Source organism: Pseudoliparis swirei, chromosome 9, assembly GCF_029220125.1.
Source record: "Pseudoliparis swirei isolate HS2019 ecotype Mariana Trench chromosome 9, NWPU_hadal_v1, whole genome shotgun sequence".
In the NCBI taxonomy this organism is placed as follows: Eukaryota; Metazoa; Chordata; class Actinopteri; order Perciformes; family Liparidae; genus Pseudoliparis; species Pseudoliparis swirei.
In genome coordinates, this window is record NC_079396.1 from 27,232,237 (window position 1) to 27,254,736 (window position 22,500).

The 22,500-nt window shown below is 44.9% G+C and overlaps 1 protein-coding gene across 1 annotated transcript in view; it reads right to left on the reverse strand.

Moving 5' to 3' along the window:
* The window catches only part of LOC130199224 (metabotropic glutamate receptor 7), a 76,925-nt gene that overhangs the window by 6,032 nt on the left and 48,393 nt on the right, over window positions 1-22,500 (reverse strand). Inside the window, exon 8 of the mRNA XM_056422530.1 lies at window positions 9,779-10,714. Within this exon, the coding sequence (XP_056278505.1) occupies window positions 9,779-10,714 (936 nt within the window). The remainder of the gene's footprint in view (window positions 1-9,778; window positions 10,715-22,500) is intronic.

The following is a 22,500-nucleotide window of genomic DNA, read 5'->3' on the forward strand; positions in this document are numbered from 1 at the left end:
CTTCCTCACTTCCTCACTTCATCTGTTCCTCACTTCCTCACATCCTCACATCCTCACATCTTATGTTCCTCACTTCCTCACATCCTCACTTCATCTGTTCCTCACTTCCTCTCTTCCTCACATCCTCTGTTCCTCACTTCCTCTCTTCCTCACATCCTCACTTCCTCTCTTCCTCACAGCCTCACTTCCTCTCTTCCTCACTTCCTTACTTCATCTGTTCCTCACTTCCTCTCTTCCTCACATCCTCACTTCCTCTCTTCCTCACTTCCTTACTTCCTCTGTTCCTCACTTCCTCTCGTCCTCCCACCCTCACTTCCTCTCTTCGTTACTATCTCACTTCCTCTCTTCCTCACATCCTTACCTCCTCTCTTCATCACTTCCTCTTTTCGTCATTATCTCCTCCTCTCTTCCTCTCTTATTAAAATAATAATAATGACCTCCTGGTGACACAATACGAGCATCCGGCGAAAAAATAATTCTCCTCCCACAAAGCACCTTTCCTTCTGTAGAGGCATCCTGACCCTCCTCCTCCTCCTCCTCCTCCTCCTCCTCCTATCACACGCGATGATCAAGCGTGTGACCCAGCAGCATTTAATAATAAAGCCCGACCTGTAGCTACTCAGTCGAAGCGAGGGCGACCTCACATGCCCCGCCCCTCCCCTCACATGCCCCGCCCATCCCATCACATGTCCCGCCCCCTCAAGCATTCTCGAGCCGTTCCATTCACGCCCTCGAGAGGTTACGCAACACCTCTCAGTCACGAGCGTCTTAACTCCGATGTTTTGGGCGACACGCCGGCAATTTCCTCTGAGAGGCGGCGAGAGCCTCTTCGTCATTCCAGGGCGTTGGAGGAGGAAGACTCTCTTCAAGTGGGGACGCTGTGGCTCTGAGACCCCCCCCCCCCCCCACACACACACACACACACTTGGGGAGCCACATGTCACTCTGACGGCGGTGAAATGTCACCATTTGCATGAAGGTTTTTTTTCTTTCTGCTGGCAAAAATAAATATCACGACGATGATGGTAATTTATTTGCGAACGACCTGCAGCTCATTTGCATATCCGTCATCTGCCTTTTGTCTCCCAATCATACAAAACCTGAGATCATCAACAGGCTCCGCCCTCCTGCTGTGAGCAGCATATACCTGATGAAGAGCAGCTCCTCTCCCTCTCTCACACTCTCTCTTTATCCCTCACTCTCTCTCTCTCACTCGCCCTCTCTCTCTTTCCCTTCTCTCTCTCGTCCCCTCTCGCTCTCTCTCGTCCTTTTTCCCGCCCTCGTTCGCTCTCTCTTTTGCTCTCTCTTTCACTTTTTCTCTCTCTCTCACTCTCTCTGATTCGCTCTCTCACTCTCACATTATCTCGCTCCTTCTCCCTCTCTCTCTCTCTGTCTCTCTATCGATATTTGGGGCGACCGATCAAAGAGACGTCGCGACGTCAAACGCAATCGAAAAAGGAGAATCGGCACACGACCGAGTATTAGTTGCTTACTCGTACTCATCGCACACAAAACAACACCCACACAAAACAACACACACACAAAACAACACACACACACACACACAAACCCAAATCCTTTGTTTCCATCCCAATGAGCTCGGCCCACATTCCGCGGCCCCTCCCTCTCCTCCCGAGCTCAGACGTTCAGCTGGTCCCAGATCATCCATATTTAAAACCTGTTGCTTTAAAATGAATAAATACACAAAGACGTTTCCTCGCAACTCTCTATTTCTAGCCGCGTTAATCATTCATGAAACGTAAATCATCAAGAGTCAAATAAAAAAACGTCCGCGACGCCTCGGCGACAAGCCGAACGCCGACGACCAGCGACTCGTCTTCCGTTGCGACGAGGAGCTGCCGAGAGGTAATTATCGTAATTATCGTAATTATGCCCACCGGGGATACGCTGACTGCGGAGGTAATGTAGTCGGCTACGGTTGAGGACTGTAAGTGTACCGATGAAGGACTCAGGAAGTGACAATTAGGAGCCTCTCAAGGCCTTTCGTAGTGGATCCAGGGGGTTCGGAGTCTCCTCTCAGCTACCTGGACGTCTGGTTGTGTCGGGGTGGTCTACTTTCTAGCCGGGGGGGGGGGGGGGGCTCGTTTACCGGGGAACCCCGTCTGGCTTCGTCCTTGGTCCATACCGTAGAAGGAGGAAGTAAAGGCCTTATGGTCTTCCAATTTGAGATTCAGTGTCTTGCCCCGAGGCGTGGACCGGGATCGAACCGCCGGTCGAACGACTCGCTCTACCGGAGCACTTGTGGCGTATTTGTGAACGAATATCGGAGGAGAGGAATCTTAGGGGGGCGGAGCCTGAGACGATCCCTATCGATTGTGGCTCAGTGGTGGAGCACGGTGGTCCTTCAAAATCAAAGGGTCGGCGGTTCGATCCCTAACTTCGCTCGTACACTTAACCCCTGAGGTGGCGCCCCGCATGGCACCATCAGGGGGTGAATGGTCACTACGTCCGTGACGCTCGGTGCTCGGACGGCGTCAACGTTAAAGGACAGTGTTTCTTCAATGTCAAGTGAGCAGCATTGCGCAACCCTGTGTTGCTTCATCGTGAATGAACCGCTGGTCGAACCCTTGAATGAAGAGTCGGCGACACGCAGCAGACGCTCTTCATGCGTGAGCGTCAAAACAAGGCGATGGGATGTCGTGGTGTTTACTCCGGTCTTCGTGGTGACGGGTGTGTTGATCCAATCACGGTCTGCATTCAGCAAGGTCTTTCATCAGGGTAGCAATCAGTGCTGGAAGGCCTGTAATTATTTGGGTGACACATTTTGGGTCCAACTGAATGGATGGAAAGATAGATGTTAGATGGGCGGATGGATGATGGAATGGAGAGATCTATTGATAGAGAGAAGGTTTGATAGCCGGATGGATGATGGGATGGAGAGATCTATTGATAGAGAGAAGGTTTGATAGCCGGATGGATGATGGGATGGAGAGATCTATTGATAGACAAAAGGTTTGATAGACGGATGGATGATGGGATGGAGAGATCTATTGATTGAGAGAAGGTTTGATAGCCGGATGGATGATGGGATGGAGAGATCTATTGATTGAGAGAAGGTTTGATAGCCGGATGGATGATGGGATGGAGAGATCTATTGATAGACAAAAGGTTTGATAGACGGATGGATGATGGGATGTAGAGATCTATTGATTGAGAGAAGGTTTGATAGCCGGATGGATGATGGGATCGAGAGATCTATTGATAGACAAAAGGTTTGATAGATGGATGGATGATAGGATGGAGAGATCTATTGATAGAGAGAAGGTTTGATAGCCGGATGGATGATGGGATGGAGAGATCTATTGATAGAGAGAAGGTTTGATAGCCGGATGGATGATGGGATGGAGAGATCTATTGATAGAGAGAAGGTTTGATAGCCGGATGGATGATGGGATGGAGAGATATATTGATAGACAAAAGGTTTGATAGACGGATGGATGATGGGATGGAGAGATCTATTGATTGAGAGAAGGTTTGATAGCCGGATGGATGATGGGATGGAGAGATCTATTGATAGAGAGAAGGTTTGATAGCCGGATGGATGATGGGATGGAGAGATCTATTGATAGAGAGAAGGTTTGATAGCCGGATGGATGATGGGATGGAGAGATCTATTGATAGAGAGAAGGTTTGATAGCCGGATGGATGATGGGATGGAGAGATATATTGATAGACAAAAGGTTTGATAGACGGATGGATGATGGGATGGAGAGATCTATTGATAGAGAGAAGGTTTGATAGCCGGATGGATGATGGGATGGAGAGATCTATTGATAGAGAGAAGGTTTGATAGCCAGATGGATGATGGGATGGAGAGATCTATTGATAGACAAAAGGTTTGACAGACGGATGGATGATGGGATGGAGAGATCTATTCATAGAGAGAAGGTTTGATCGCCGGATGGATGATGGGATGGAGAGATCTATTGATAGAGAGAAGGTTTGATAGACGGATGGATGATGGGATGGAGAGATCTATTGATAGAGAGAAGGTTTGATAGCCGGATGGATGATGGGATGGAGAGATCTATTGATAGACAAAAGGTTTGATAGATGGATGGATGATGGGATGGAGAGATCTATTGATTGAGAGAAGGTTTGATAGCTGGATGGATGATGGGATGGAGAGATCTATTGATAGAGAGAAGGTTTGATAGATGGATGGATGATAGGATGGAGAGATCTATTGATAGAGAGAAGGTTTGATAGCCGGATGGATGATGGGATGGAGAGATCTATTGATAGAGAGAAGGTTTGATAGCCAGATGGATGATGGGATGGAGAGATCTATTGATAGACAAAAGGTTTGACAGACGGATGGATGATGGGATGGAGAGATCTATTGATAGAGAGAAGGTTTGATCGCCGGATGGATGATGGGATGGAGAGATCTATTGATAGAGAGAAGGTTTGATAGACGGATGGATGATGGGATGGAGAGATCTATTGATAGAGAGAAGGTTTGATAGCCGGATGGATGATGGGATGGAGAGATCTATTGACAGACAAAAGGTTTGATAGACGGATGGATGATGGGATGGAGAGATCTATTGATAGACAGAAGGTTTGATAGATGGATGGACTGTTGGATGTTAGATGGATGACAGGTGGGGTTGAATGAGGCTGTTAGTTCTCTCAACCATGAATTCAGACGGTAATAAATAAAAACTTTGCAACTCGAATCAAACTTGTGAAGCGAGACTACGTCCAACATGGAGCCGTGTGTCTTCATTATTAAAGCTTTCATAATTACGAGAAATAAATCTTCATAAAGTTTTATTTCTGCAGACCGAGGTTTACAGCACAGAAGCTCCTTCTTCTCTCCCGCCGGAAATATAGGAGTGGGTGCTCTCGATGGAGAGAGAGGAGGCGGGGCCTCGGCCCACAGAGAGGAGGCGGGGCCTCTGGGCCCACAGAGAAGAGGCGGGGCCTCGGGGCCCACAGAGAGTTCAACAGCAGTTCAACATGTTCTGGAAACCTCTGCTGGTGGATAAAAAGGCCGATATGATGTCGAGCCGCCATTTTAATTCCGAGTTCATTTTTTTTCAAAGCCTGCGATGTAATCGACGTGTCGGCGGACAGCATCACTCGCTCGTCTGATGCCCTGAGAGCGTCTCGCCCACTCTGGTGAATAATAGATGAATGAATCCTCTTCATCTCGAAGGATGTTCGACATCTATGTTCAAACAAACAAAAACTACAACTTCTACTGACTGCTTTCCGCGCCTGCAGTCGGGGGAGGGGGAGGGGGGGGGGGCGTCAGCTCTCGAGCATGTCTTTATAAAAAAGGGCGGGCGAGTGTTCCACATATTTCAATTTTTAAAAAGACTCGCACATCTACGCGCGACGAAAGTCGAGTCCGACTCCCATCGAGTGTGTTTCCCCCCCGAGAGACGAGAGGATTAGAAGCAGCAATTTTCTTCTTCTTTTCACCGGCTTCGGAGCGTAGAAGTTATTTTATTCCGCGAGTCGTTCTTAATGATTCTTGGCAGAGCGGCGTCTCTTCGTCTCTTCGTCTCTCTTCGTCTCTCTTCGTCTCACAAGAGCACTAAGTATCTCGTGGGTGTTTTACGAGAAAGTGTCTGGATCGTTTCCACCTTATGAAGTGTAAGAAACGGAGCTTTTGAGTCAGCGACGGGACCCAGTAAGAGCCTTCTCGTGTTCGCGTCGTGTTTTTTGGGGGGCTCTGATGGCGTTGTTTTGTTCACGTCTTTGTCGTCCAGGTTGATCAAAAGGTGCGTTTGTTTCGCACGCCTGCAGCGTGTTTACACGAGTCGGTGGATCGACAGATCTGAAGTCAGCTGGCGGCTCTCAGAGTCGTTAGCTTGAGAGGTTTCGAGTAGTCGACTGAGCACACACAGGTGCACAGGACAAGGGGTGTGTGTGTGTGTGTGTGTATGTGTGTGTGCAACTACAACTACGTGTAAATGTGAAAGGTTTTGCAGCAGGAGAGTGTGATGTTGTTTGAGGTGTGTGTGTGTGTGTGTGTGTGTGTGGATGCCTCTGCTTCCAGTCAGTCGTCTCCACGGTGTCATGAAAACGGGTATTCGTGTGTGTGTGTGTGTGTGTGTGTGTTTGCTTCCATCTCCTCGCATGGCTTCCCCTCCACATGAGTTTTAATTGAAGGGGAACGGAGTCACAGGTGTGGAAAACAACAGCATCTAAACTGTGTCGAGTCAAAAGAAAAGAGATCACAACAAAACAACAAAACAACGTCGGGTCAAACGAGTCGTTGTGGATGATCACCGGCAGCTGGTTTCATGTCGGACAACTTGGAGAGAGTTTAGTGACGTCTGCACACAACAGTTCAAGGTACATTGAGAGACACACACACACACACACACACACACACACACACACACCATCATCTCATCTATCCAAACAGTGAAAAGCGTCATCTCCCCGATATGCTACCAACGGCTAACACAAAGGTCAAAGGTGTGCTTCTGTCTCCATGTATCTACTAAGCGCAGAGTTAGCCGCCACGGCTAGCTTTTAGCGAGCTAATGTTAGCAACGTAGCCTGCGCTGTACGTACGAAACGGAAGCGGTCGTCATGACGGCACACTCCAAAAAACGATTCAAGCCCTTCTTAGAGGTGACACATTTAAATATTGTTTGATACATTTAAATAAATCAATTACAAAATGAAGATATTTATATTGAATGGGTGTAACACAAAATGTAGGAATACTTTCATTTATTAGATTTATTTAGGTTACACTCACAAAAACGATTCAAGCCCTTCTTCGAGGTGACACATTTAAATATTGTTTGATACATTTAAATAAATCAATTACAAAAATAGATATTTATATTTAATGGGTGTAACACAAAATGTATGAATACTTTCATTTATTAGATTTATTTAGGTAGATGGTGTGCATATCAACTCAAAATAAATGTGTTTGATTGAGGACTACCCTTTGCGCATGCGCCAGCTGAAAATCAGTTGTTTACAAGGTGAAGACACTTTCATGGCTGTACGGTGGTGTAGTGGCTAGCACTGTCGCCTCACAGCCAGAGGGCCGTGGGTTCAATTCCCAGTCGGGGCGTTCGTTCTGTGTGGAGTTTGCATCTTTTTTTAGTTAGTTAGTTTATATTTTGAGTTGGACAAACACAAATTAATTTAATTTATTGAATATCGTTATTTTATTTTAGATGTATTTGATACAAATGAGTTGGACTAACTTAATTACATTTTATTGCACTGATGTGCTAAATTTGAGTTGGAGTTGCAAATAATTATTGGATGGAAAACCTGCCAACAATATAATTGAGTTCATCCAATGAGTCATTTTTTTGAGTGCATGACGTCACTAGAAGCCTCCAGTTCAGCATCTTGGCCGTCGCCATCTTGTTTATTTTATTTATTTTTAATAATATACGCATGTATATATATTTATTTATACATATGGGCTGTATGTTTGTGTTTTCTTTTTTCTGTTTTTTCTTTTTTTAAATATATGTATGTATATATATATATATATATATACAGGACTGTCTCAGAAAATTAGAATATTGTGATGAAGTTCTTTATTTTCTGTAATGCAATTAAAAAAACAAAAATGTCATGCATTCTGGATTCATTACAAATCAACTGAAATATTGCAAGCCTTTTATTCTGATTTATTGCTGATTATGGCTTACAGCTTAAGAAAACTCAAATATCCTATCTCTAAATATTAGAATATCATGAAAAAGTATACTAGTAGGGTATTAAACAAATCACTTGAATTGTCTAATTAACTCGAAACACCTGCAAGGGTTTCCTGAGCCTTGACAAACACTCAGCTGTTATAAATCTTTTTTTTTACTTGGTCTGAGGAAATATTAAAATTTTATGAGATAGGATTTTAGAGTTTTCTTAAGCTGTAAGCCATAATCAGCAATATTAAAAGAATAAAAGGCTTGCAATATTTCAGTTGATTTGTAATGAATCCAGAATGCATGACATTTTTGTTTTTTTAATTGCATTACAGAAAATAAAGAACTTTATCACAATATTCTAATTTTCTGAGACAGTCCTGTATATATATATATAAACATTTACATACATATGGACTGTATGTATGTCCGTGTTTCCTTTTTTCAGTTTTTTCGTTTTTTAAATATATACATGTATATATTATATATATATATATATATATATATATATATATATAAAAAACAGAAAAAATTATGTAAAAAAATATATATGTATGTATATATTATATATATAAAATCATTGAAAGAAAGCTTGAAGTAATGTCCGTGATAGCCCGGCGTGAACCTCCACTACTAGGGAGTCGGCAGGAAGTGCGCCCACGAAGTCCATCGCTCCGGAGGTGAAGAAAGAGTTAAACTGCATACAGAGGGGGGGGGGGGGGAGATAAACACATTACCGCTTCGCTAGTCGCCGCGAGTAACATAATGAACTCCTAATCGCCGCCGAGGGCATAATTCATCTATGAAATCAGCGGCAAATTGAGATGAGGGGGGAAATCAGTTCTCTGATGTCCGCCTCGCGGCGGCGAGGAGACCGACCTCCAGAGAAGGTCACGAGGAACGGCGCTCACACGGTGGAAAAACGTCCAGCACGAGGCCGACCGACCGGCGCCGGCCGGAGACTCTGTATTCCGTCCGGCGCTCGCCAGATAAGCGATGACTGGGGCGGGGGAGGGGGGGGGGGGTCAGGGTGTCATATTCTCAATCAAGTCGGGTGTCAAATGCTTTGTTGAGGAGAGCTCAGCCGTCAAGAGATGGAATGCATCCAATCAGACTTCTATTTACCGTCCTCATCCTCCTCTGCTTCTTCTCCAACTCGTCTCCCTCTCCAGAATAAGGCACGACAGTGTGTGTTGAGCCCAAGGCGGCGGGGGAGTTAAGATAATGGCATCTGGAGCTGCTGGCAACCCCCCCCCCCCCCCTCAGGATCCCGGTGCTCGAAATCAACCCCCCTCCTTTCTCCTTCCTCCTTCTTCATCTTCCTTCTTCCTTCATCCTTCTTCCTTTTCCTACTCCTATCTCTGTTCTGCTGGTGTGGGTTTCCAAAATAAATCAAACGAATGGACCCACACAACATATACAGTAGCTGACTGTGTGCGTGTGCGTGTGTGTGCGTGTGTGTGCGTGTGTGTGTCTGTGCGTTCCCTTTATGTACCGTTTGTGTTTTCCATTTTTGCTTTTGTACACATATGCATGGCTCGTGTGTTTGGACCAGATAAAAAACAAGGCCGAAGGGAGAGAGAGAAGACAAAGAGAGAGAGAGAGAGAGAGCAGGAGAGAGGTAAATGGTGGGAGAGAGCGAGAGCGAGTGAGAGAGAGAGCGAGTGAGTGAGAGAGAGAGCGAGTGAGAGAGAGAGAGTGAGAGAGAGAGAGTGAGAGAGAGAGAGCGCGGGAGATAGCAAAGAGAGCGAGTGAGAGAGAGAGAGAGCGAGTGAGAGAGAGTGAGAGAGAGAAAGAGTGAAAAAAAGAATGAGAGAGAGAGAAAGAGAGAGAGGCAAAGGGTGAGAGAGAGAGAGAGATAACGAGAGAAAGAATGAGAGAGAGAGAGAGAGAGCAAGAGAGAGAGGCAAAGGGGGAGAGAGGTAACGAGAGAAAGAACGAGAGAGAGAGGCAAAGGTTGAAAGAGAGAGATAGTGAAAGAGTTAGAGGCAAAGGGTGGGAGAGAGAGAGAGATAACGAGAGAAAGAATGAGAGAGAGAGAGCAAGAGAGAGAGGCAAAGGGGGAGAGAGAGAGCGAGAAAGAGGCAAAGGGCGAGCGAGGAGGGACTCGCCTTCTCCGCCGACTGGGCGGTGCCGAAGAAGATGGGGATGAAGGCCAGCCACACGATGCAGGTGGTGTACATGGTGAAGCCGATGGGCTTGGCCTCGTTGAAGTCCTCGGGCACGTCGCGCGTCTTGATGGCGTAGATGGTGCAGGTGACCATGAGCAGGATGCTGTAGCCCAGCGAGCAGATGATCTGCAGGTCCGTGATGTCGCACTTGAGCACGCCGCGCGCCACCGCCGGGTCCACGGTCTTCTGCTCGTCGTAGTCCACCACGGTGCCGGGCGGGTCCACGGCGAACCACAGCAGCACGCCGAGCAGCTGCACGGCGATCAGGCTGGCGGCCACGGCGATCTGCGACGTGGGGCTGATGAAGCGCGGCGCCGTCACCGTCTGCTTGCCCTGCTCGAAGATGCGGTAGATGCGGTTGGTCTTGGTGAGCAGCGCCGCGTAGCTGATGCACATGCCCAGGCCCAGGAAGATGCGGCGGAAGGCGCACACCGCCACGTCGGGCCGGGCGATCATCAGGAAGGTGATGATGTAACACAGGAAGATGCCCGTCAGCAGCACGTAGCTCAGCTCGCGGCCCGACGCGCGCACGATGGGCGTGTCGTTGTGGCGCACGAACGTCGCCATGACGAAGAGGGTGGCCGCGATGCCCAGCATGGCGAGGAACACGGGGATGATGGCCCACGCCGAGTGCCACTCCAGCTTGACCACGGGGATGGGCTGGCAGGCGGAGCGGTTGGCGTCCGGCCGCATGTCGTAGGCGCACAGCCGGCAGCTGGTCTCGTCGTGCCGGTACTGGTAGCCGTCGCACAGCTCGCAGAGCCAGCAGCACGGCATGCCCTTCACGCGCTTCTTCCTCTCGCCCGGCCGGCAGGGCAGGCTGCACACCGACACCGGCACCTCCTGCTCCCCGTCGGGCCACTGGAGCTCCTCCAGCTGGAGGGGGGGGGGGAGGGGGGGAGGAGTGAGGAGATCGGGGAGGAGGAGGAAAAGGAGGAGGGGAGGAGGAGGAGGGGGAGGAGGAAAAGGAGGAGGCGAGGAGGAGGAGTAGGAAGATGAGGAGGTGGAGGAAGAGGAGGTGAAGGTGGAGGGGAGGAGGGGGATTAGGGGGAGGAGAAGGGGAGGAGGGGGGGGGGGAGGAAGTGGGGGAGGAGGGGGGGAGGGGGAACCGTTCAAAAGTTTGGTGTCACTTAGAAATGTCTTTATTTTTCAAAGAAAAGCACTGTTTTTTCAATAAAGATAACATTAATCAAAAATACACACTATACATTGTTAATGTGGTAAATGACTATTCTAGGTGAAACGTCTGGTTTCTAATGAAATATCTCCAGAGGTGTATAGAGGCCCATTTCCATCAACTATCACTCCAGTGTTCTAATGGTACATTGTGTTTGCTAATCGTCTTAGAAGACTAATGTCTGATTAGAAAACCCTTGTGCAATTATGTTAGCACAGCTGAAAACAGTTATGCTGGTGATATAAGCTATACAACTGGCCTTCCTTTGAGCTTGAAGTTTGAAGAACAAAATTAATACTTCAAATATTAATCATTATTTCTAACCTTGTCAATGTCTTGACTATATGTTCTATTCAATTTTCAATTCATTTGATAAATAAAAGTGAGTTTTCATGGAAGACACGAAATTGTCTGGATGACCCCAAACTTTTGAACGGTAGTGTATTAAAAAATCCGTGAAGAAATTATATTTCATGGGCTCTTACATTTAAAAAAAGAAGCTTTCCCAGATCCTCTGGATCTGATCTTTTGCTTTATGATGAAAGGAACCGACCGGCTTCAGTAAAGCAACCCGCAGATTAACGGCTCCACCAGGGAGCCAAGTTTCCCAAATAAATAAATACTATAAAAAAATAAACAGTATAGCGATTAAACAGACTATTTATTGTTCTAATAGTATTTAAAAAAGGAACCGCTAATCCATCGAGCTCACGGAGGAACCCCGCGGTGTCCAAGGTCTTTAATAAGACGGCATGTCACCGTTTTCGGGGAGCCAAACGGGTTTTCACGCCGTCACGCTCCGCAGGTGGCCGTGAGGAGGGAGGAGACGAGCCGTGTGTTCCGGTGCCAACATTTCATACGGCAGGAAAGAAGATTAAGCTTGTCCCGTGACCTCGCGTTTTAAAATGCGGGAATGCCGGAAAACCCCCCGGAATGTTCTGGAGCGTCGGGGTGTTGCATCGTCTGTTTCTGTCTGTTTTGACCCACAATTACCTTCCAGGGTGGATCTGTGAGCAACGGGGGTCAAAGGTCAAGGTGCGGTAATGAATTAACGGTTTATGGAAAAATGGATTTTCAACTTCGTAGTGGATGTAGAGACGCACGATGTTCGATGCTAAATCATTTTTGTAAAATGTTTCAGGAGGAAGGACACGTTAACCCCTTAAGCACAGAGTACCACTCGGTGTGCATCTTCTCAAGTACTTGGGCTCATAGGTTGGGATAAAAGGTTTGGTTAGCTAAGCTTAGCAAGCCTAGAAACATGAGGAAACAGCCTGATGTTGAACCCATAGAGTATCAACCAACAACCACCAACCATCAACCAACAAGCATCAACCAACAACCAACAAGCATCAACCAACAACCAACAACCATCAACCAACAACCATCAACCAACAAGCATCAACCAACAACCATCAACCACCAACCAACAACCATCAACCAACAAGCATCAACCAACAAGCATCAACCACCAACCAACAAGCATCAACCAACAACCATCAACCAACAACCATCAACCAACAAGCATCAACCAACAAGCATCAACCACCAACCAACAAGCATCAACCAACAACCATCAACCATCAACTAACAACCAACAACCATCATCTAACAACCATCACCTAACAACCATCAACCAACAACCATCAACCAACAACCATCATCTAACAACCATCAACCAACAACCATCAACCAACAACCATCATCTAACAACCATCAACCACCAATCCAGTTCCAGTGACGTCAGCGAGTTTGCGGAAGTAGCAATGAGCCTCATAGCAACGCTAACGGACACCATCGTCCCCACGGTAAAAGTTAGGGTCTTTCCTAACCAAAAGCCGTGGGTTGATAGATCCATCCGTGAAGCTGTGAACGCCCGTACTGCTGCCTATAACTCCGGTCTTGTATCCGGCAACATGGACGAGTACAAGGCAGCGGTCTATGGACTGAGGAGGGCGGTGAAGGAAGCCAAGAGGAAGTACCGAGACAGAGTGGAATCACAGATGGAGCAGCGCGACACCAGGCGCCTATGGCAGGGGCTACGGACTATCACAGACTACCAGAGCAGACCCCGCTATGGTGAGTGCCGACGCATCCCTAGCGGACGACCTGAACTCATTTTATGCACGGTTTGAGGCTAGCAACAACAGCGCTAGCTCGCGACTAACAACAACACCGTTAAGCGTGGCGAGGTGAGTTCTACCGCTGGGGACGAACACACACCTCTGTGACCGAGCACAGTGTGAGGAGGGCTCTGTTGAGGGTGAACACCAGGAAAGCTGCAGGTCCAGATGGCATATCTGGGCGTACTGAAGACCTGTGCTAACCAGCTAGCTCCAGTGTTCACCACAATATTCAACCTCTCCTGGCTGAGTCCGTGGTCCCCGCCTGCTTCAAGAGATCCACTATTGTCCCTGTGCCCAAGAATGCTTCTCCAGCATGTATGAATGACTACCGACCCGTGGCCCTCACCTCGGTGGTCATGAAATGCTTTGAGAGGCTGATAAAGGACTACATCTGCGCCTTCCTCCCTTCCTCCATGGACCCGCTGCAGTTTGCTTATCGCCCAAACAGATCCACGGATGATGCTGTCTCCCAGGTACTGCACACCACACTCTCTCATCTGGACAGCCAGAGGGGGCTATGTGAGACTGCTGTTCATTGATTATAGTTCAGCTTTCAACACCATAGTCCCTCCAGACTGGCCGGCAAGCTGATTGAGCTGGGACTGAACACCCCTGTGTGCTTGGATCCTGGACTTCCTGACCGCCAGGCCACAGGTGGTCAGGGTGGGCAGACACACTCCAAATCCCTCACCCTGAACACAGGATCCCCCAGGGTTGCGTCCTCAGCCCCTACTGTACTCCCTGTACACACATGACTGTGTGGCCAGGTTCAGCTCAACACCATCATCAAGTTTGCGGATGACACAGTGGTGGTGGGCCTGATCTCCGACAACGAGAAGGCCTACCTGGAGGAAGTTGCTGATCTGTCACTCTGGTGCCAGGACAACAGCCTCATCATGAATGTCACCAAAACTAAGGAGCTGATTGTGGACTTTAGGAGGGTACAACAACAGAGGACGTACTCACCACTGGGGATTAACGGGACTACTGTGGAGAGGGTGAGCGGGTATAAATACCTGGGAGTCCACATCACCGAGGATCTGACATGGTCAACAAACACAGACACTCTGGTGAGAAAGGCAAGGCAGCGCCTCTACCACCTCAGGCAGCTGAGGAAATGTAAAGTTTCCCAGAGGATCCTTCAGTCCTTCTACTCTGGAGCTGTAGGCGTCCTGACAGGAAGCATCACAGCCTGGTTTGGCAACTGCTCCGCCCAGGACAGGAGGCTCTGCAGAGAGTAGTGCGTTGCTGAACGCACTATTGGAACACCTCCCACCCTGCAGGACTTGTACACCAGGAGGTGCAGAACCAGAGCCGGCAGGATCATGAAGGATCCTCACCACCCCAACAACAGACTGTTTCAGCTGCTGCGGTCAGGCAGGCGCCTCCGTAGTCACGCTGCAAGAACAGAGACTGAGACGGAGTTTCTTCCTCAGGCCATCAGGACTGTGAACTCCGACCACCAGGACCCCCATAGACCCACACAACTGCCCCTCTTAGGCACACACACACACACACACACACACACACACACACACACACACACACACACACACACACTTACTGTAAATATTGTGTTGTTTTTTATTGTAAATAGTGTGTACTTGTTGCCCTTGCACATTCCTGCTGAGCATTGCCACTTTCATTTCACTGCACACCCTGTGTGTGTATGTGACAAATAAAACATCTTGAATCTTGAATCTTGAACTAACAACCAACATCTAACAACCATCAACCAACAACCATCAACCAACAACCATCATCTAACAACCATCAACCAACAACCATCATCTAACAACCATCAACTAACAACCAACAACCATCATCTAACAACCATCAACCAACAACCATCATCTAACAACCATCAACCATCAACTAACAACCATCAGCCAACAACCATCATCTAACAACCATCAACCATCAACTAACAACCATCATCCATCAACCAACAACCATCAACCAACAACCATCATCTAACAACCATCAACCATCAACTAACAACCAACAACCATCATCTAACAACCATCAACCATCAACTAACAACCAACAACCATCATCTAACAACCATCAACCATCAACTAACAACCATCATCTAACAACCATCAACTAACAATCATCAACCAACAACCATCAACCACCAACCAACAACCATCAACCAACAAGCATCAACCAACAAGCATCAACCACCAACCAACAAGCATCAACCAACAACCATCAACCAACAACCATCAACCAACAAGCATCAACCAACAAGCATCAACCACCAACCAACAACCATCAACCAACAACCATCAACCAACAACCATCAACCAACAAGCATCAACCAACAAGCATCAACCACCAACCAACAACCATCAACCAACAACCATCAACCAACAAGCATCAACCAACAACCATCAACCACCAACCATCAACCAACAAGCATCAACCAACAAGCATCAACCACCAACCAACAACCATCAACCAACAACCATCAACCAACAAGCATCAACCACCAACCAACAACCAACAACCATCAACCAACAACCATCAACCAACAAGCATCAACCACCAACCACCAACCAACAACCATCAACCAACAACCATCAACCAACAACCATCAACCAACAAGCATCAACCACCAACCAACAACCATCAACCAACAACCATCAACCAACAACCAACAACCATCAACCAACAACCACCAACCAACAACCATCAACCAACAACCAACAACCATCAACCAACAACCATCAACCAACAAGCATCAACCACCAACCAACAACCATCAAGCATCAACCAACAACCATCAACCAACAACCATCAACCAACAAGCATCAACCAACAAGCATCAACCAACAACCACCAACCAACAACCATCAACCAACAACCATCAACCAACAACCATCAACCAACAAGCATCAACCACCAACCAACAACCATCAACCAACAACCATCAACCAACAACCATCAACCAACAACCACCAACCAACAACCATCAACCAACAACCACCAACCAACAACCATCAACCAACAAGCATCAACCAACAACCATCAACCAACAACCATCAACCAACAAGCATCAACCAACAAGCATCAACCAACAAGCATCAACCACCAACCAACAAGCATCAACCAACAACCATCAACCATCAACTAACAACCAACAACCATCATCTAACAACCATCACCTAACAACCATCAACCAACAACCATCAACCAACAACCATCATCTAACAACCATCAACCATCAACTAACAACCAACATCTAACAACCATCAACCAACAACCATCAACCAACAACCATCATCTAACAACCATCAACCAACAACCATCATCTAACAACCATCAAATAACAACCAACAACCATCATCTAACAACCATCAACCAACAACCATCATCTAACAACCATCAACCATCAACTAACAACCATCAGCCAACAACCATCATCTAACAACCATCAACTAACAACCATCATCTAACAACCATCAACCAACAACCATCATCTAACAACCATCAACTAACAACCAACAACCATCATCTAACAACCATCAACCATCAACTAACAACCAACAACCATCATCTAACAACCATCAACCATCAACTAACAACCATCATCTAACAACCATCAACCAACAACCATCAACCAACAACCATCATCTAACAACCATCAACCATCAACTAACAACCATAATCTAACAACCATCAACCAACAACCATCAACCAACAACCATCATCTAACAACCATCAACCATCAGCCACCAGCCCCCTGATCTCTCCCAGCTCGTGGTCGTGTGGTTTGTTTAATCCAGATTAAAGAGCGCTACTGGTTGCCAGGCAACGGCACAGCCTGCGGCGCTAAGGGGCTTTACGCGGTTTACACTTCTCATTCCGACACTTGTTTTTAGACGTGAGCCGCTAATTACACAGCTTTCCATGTGCAGGTAGAGGAGGATTAATCTGTTTGGGTTCATAAGCCGGCTCATAAGTGTGTCATCAATATGCTCGTCTTATTCTAGAGAGGAAACAAGTGTTTTTATCAAAAACATATTCCTTTAGTTTAGAAACAAAGAAGCAAAACAATAAAGAAGTGAAACTCACAGACTCACAACTCACATGGACACATACACACATGCAGCTGAGGTACAGATATCATCACACTCAGACACTCACACACACACACACACACACTCACACACACACACACACACACACACACACACACACACTCAGACACTCACACACACACACACACACACACACACTCAGACACTCACACACACACACACACACACACGCAGACACTCACACACACGCAGACACTCACACACACACACACACGCAGACACTCACACACACGCAGACACTCACACACACACACACACACACACACGCAGACACTCACACACACACGCAACAGGAGTCCAGCAGCATCGCCTCCTCCAAATAAGGCAACTGACAACAATTTCAGTTTCAGAGCTGCACCTCCGCAGCACGCACACACACTTACACACACGCACACACACAAACAGATATACATACATAAACACACACCTACGTATACATATACATACACATACAAACACACACATACACGCACACACCTACACACATACACATACACACACACACAGATAGATATACATAAACACAAACCTACACACCTACGTATCCATACATATACACACATACACACACATACACACATACACACACACATACATGCAAATTCACACATACACACACACCTACACACTCACATACATACATATACACACACATTCACACACATACACATTCATACACATACATACACACACACACAGATAGATATACATAAACACAAACCTACACACCTACGTATCCATACACATACATACACATACACACACACACAGACACATACATACACATACACACACATACACATACACACACACCTACACACATACATACATATACACACACATTCACACACATACACATTCATACACACCTACACACACATACACACACACACATTCATACACACACATACACACACACACATACACACATACACACACACACATACACATATATACACACACACACACACACATATATACACACATACCTACACACACATACACACACACACATTCATACACACACATACACACATACACAAATGTCTGGACGGATTATATTAAACTCGAGTGTGTGTGGAGAGTATAATGAGACCAACATCTCTGTTGCCATGGAAACCGGAAGCAAGATATTTTTTTGTTTTGACACCTTGGACCGCGGCTGTCATCTATTTTTTTTTCATCCATAATTTTTTTAATCCTTTTTAATCATTTGTTGTTGTTGTTGTTGTTTTAATGAGCGGTTTGGTCCGTTACGAACATCTCTCTCGTCGTGTCATCACACTTAAAGCGGCGGCAGGCTGCACACCTGTGTGCCCGCAAAGCCGTTATGCAAATGAGGAACTCATCTCTATGTAAATGTTGTGTTTTTTAAAAATTGTATTAATATTTTTTTTTTAAGGTTTGTAATCGTGAAGTTAGGAAGAACCGTTCCTCCTCATCTCGCCGTGACGCTCGGCGCCGCGTCTCGCCTCCGAAGGAGAAAATAAGAACTCATCTGTTCCTTTATCGTCCGCATGAATCACCCGGCGACGCTGACGGTGACATCTATCACCATGGTTACCAACCAAACACCAATAAAACGCAGCAGCAGCCTTCCAGCTCCACACACCCTGATTCCTTTTCCCTCTTTCTCCCGGTGGTTTATAGAAAGCGTCCATGTCTCTGAATCCGTGTCGTTCTCCACCGGCTTCCTGCTCATGAGGCGGAAAAGTTCAACGTTCACATATTTTACCCGCGAGAATCTTTTGGGTTTGGAGACGAGATCCAAGAGTCAGAGAGTCAGAGCGAAAAGATAGCAGCAGCAACACGGGAGGTCTTTGTTTCATAACAACGCCTCAGGAGCAAAACCCTGAACACACACACACACACACACACATATATATTTATATATATATATATATATATATATATAAATATAAGCATCTTTGAGTATTTTGAAAAGCGCTATAGAAATCTAATGTATTATTATTATTATTATTATATATAGATATTATTAACAACGCTTCCAGGAGCCTAAATGCTGAACACACACACACACACACACACACATATACAGCTATATATATATATATATATATATATATATATAAATATAAGCATCTTTGAGTATTTTGAAAAGCGCTATAGAAATCTAATGTATTATTATTATTATTATTATATATATATATTATTAACAACGCTTCCAGGAGCCAAAACGCTGAACACACACACACACACACACACACACACACACACACACACATATATATACAGGACTGTCATTGCTGATTATATTACAGCTTAAGAAAACTCTAAAATCCTATCTCAAAATTTTAATATTTCCTCAGACCAAGTAAAAAAGATTTATAACAGCTGAGTGTTTGTCAAGGCTCAGAACCCTTGCAGGTGTTTGTTAATTAGACAATTCAAGTGATTTGTTTAATACCCTACTAGTATACTTTTCATGATATTCTAATATTTAGAGATAGGATATTTGAGTTTTCTTAAGCTGTAAACCATAATCAGCAATAAATCAGAATAAAAGGCTTGCAATATTTCAGAAAATAAAGAACTTCATCACAATATTCTAATTTTCTGAGACAGTCCTGTATATATATACATATATATATTTATATATATTATTAATAATGCCTCCAGGAGCCAAAACGCTGAACAAATATAATAGATATATATATACATACATATCTATTATATTTAGATATATATATATTGTTATATATACAAATGTATATTATGTATATACTAGGGCTGTGAAACGATTACAATTTTTAATCGGATTAATCACAGGTTTTTGTGGATTAATCATGATTACATTACATTACATTACATGTCATTTAGCAGACGCTTTTATCCAAAGCGACTTACAATAAGTGCATTTCAACCTAGAGTACAAACTAAGAACAACAAGAATACAGGAAGTAACATTTCCTCAACATAGTCGAACTACAAAAGTACCACAATAAGAGCTATCTAAGTGCCACTGAAGTGCTAATCTGTGTTTTAATCCAGATATAGTCGGAAAAGGTGTGTTTTCAGTCTCCGACGGAAGATGTAGAGACTTTCTGCTGTCCTGATGTCAGTGGGGAGCTCGTTCCACCACTGAGGAGCCAGGACAGCAAACAGTCTGGATTTCGAGTGATTAGCTCGAGGTGCAGTAGTCACAAGTCGATTGGCTGTTGCCGGAGCGAACGATGCCGGGTGTACGGTGTGACCATATCCCGGATGTAGACGGGCCCGATCCGCTAGAGCACGCCAGGACCAGTGTTTTGAAGCGGATGCGAGCAGCCACCGGTAACCAGTGGAGAGAGCGGAGGAGCGGAGTGGTGTGGGTGAATTTCGGGAGGCTAATCACCTATTACCAATATTCTCGGTATATTTTGTGAGAACATAGAGATTTATGACAAAAGACGGATATATACATTTATACATTCTTCTATACAATGGTGCTGCAACTCAGCAGTTATTTAGCAGTTTTCTTCCATATGGAACATTAATACATCTTCATCCTAAACAGAATGTTTAACCCTCCTGTTACCTTTCGGGTCAATTTGACCCCATTTAATGTTTAATGTCGGTGTTCTTTGGGGTCAATTTGACCCCAGGCTGTTTTTCACTGTGTCAAACATATCAGAAATATCAACTTTTATTTATTTAAAGGGCTATTTAGGTAGTCAACAAACAAACATAAAGTACCTCACACTTAAACTTGGGAAGCAATATTAATTCTAATAATTTTCTGGAGGTTTTAATTGCTAGGGTCAAATTGACCCCGAGGGTAAAATATGTTCGTAAATGTAAAGGTAACAGGAGGGTTAAACAGAGCATTTTTCTCTTGTTTGTCAACCATTAACTCCACCATGATACAATCTAAAGGTGGACAGATTGACAAGTGACTTTTTTTTTGCTCGGTCCCGATGCGCGCGCACGGAGCTCTGTGGCGCAAGACGGAGATCGATAAGTGTTAACGCAACGCGAAGAGACAGAAATGACATGCTGCTGTGGAGATACGATCAACAACAGACGTTTAGTTTAATAAAAGAACAAAGACGTGCTATAGAGAACATGTCAGGGGGCGGGCCAATCTTTTTAATGTCATGCGATCTACCGACACTACGCGCGATCGACTGGCAGGTCGCAATCGACGTGTTGAGACCCTGATCTACAGGAAGTAAAAGTCGTAATAAGGTTTCCGGAGGTGAACCTGCGGAAGGATCATTACCGATGAACAGACCGTCTGCATGAGAGCGGACAGAGTTCAGATTGAAGTGGTGGATTGGAAGCTCATTTTGCAAGTGACTTTTTTTTCGTCCCGACGACCAACAACAGACGGATTGGAAGCTCATTCTGCGCATGCGTTAAATGCGTTTAAAAAAAACAACTAGTTAAACCTGTAATTGGATTAACTGAGTTAACGCGTTATTTTTCACAGCACTAGTATATACATATTATATATGTATTACATATATTGTTATAAATACATATGTATATTATATATATATAATATATATATATAATATCTGTATACATATCTATTATATATATATATTGTTATATTGTTATATATACAAATGTATATTATATATACACTACCGTTCAAAAGTTTGGGATCACCCAGACAATTTTGTGTCTTCCATGAAAAATCACACTTTTATTTATCAAATGAATATAAAATATAGTCAAAACATTGACAAGGTTAGAAATAATGATTAATATTTGAAATATTAATTTTGTTCTACAAACTTCAAGCTCAAAGGAAGGCCAGTTGTATAGCTTATATCACCAGCATAACTGTTTTCAGCTGTGCTAACATAATTGCACAAGGGTTTTCTAATTCGACATTAGTCTTCTAAGGCGATTAGCAAACACAATGTACCATTAGAACACTGGAGTGATCGTTGATGGAAATGGGCCTCTATACACCGATGGAGATATTTCATTAGAAACCAGACACTTCCACCTAGAATAGTCATTTACCACATTAACAATGTCGAGAGGGTATTTATGATTAATTTAATGTTATCTTTATTGAAAAAACAGTGCTTTTCTTTGAAAAATAAAGTCATTTCTAAGTGATCCCAAACTTTTGAACGGTAGTGTATATACATATTATACATTGTATACATATATTGTTAAACATACATATATATTCATCATATATATATATATATATATATAATATGATGAATATGAAGTTTCCCTTCTCGTTGTCACACAAGAGAAACACAGAAAGCTTCATGTCTCAGAGCGGAG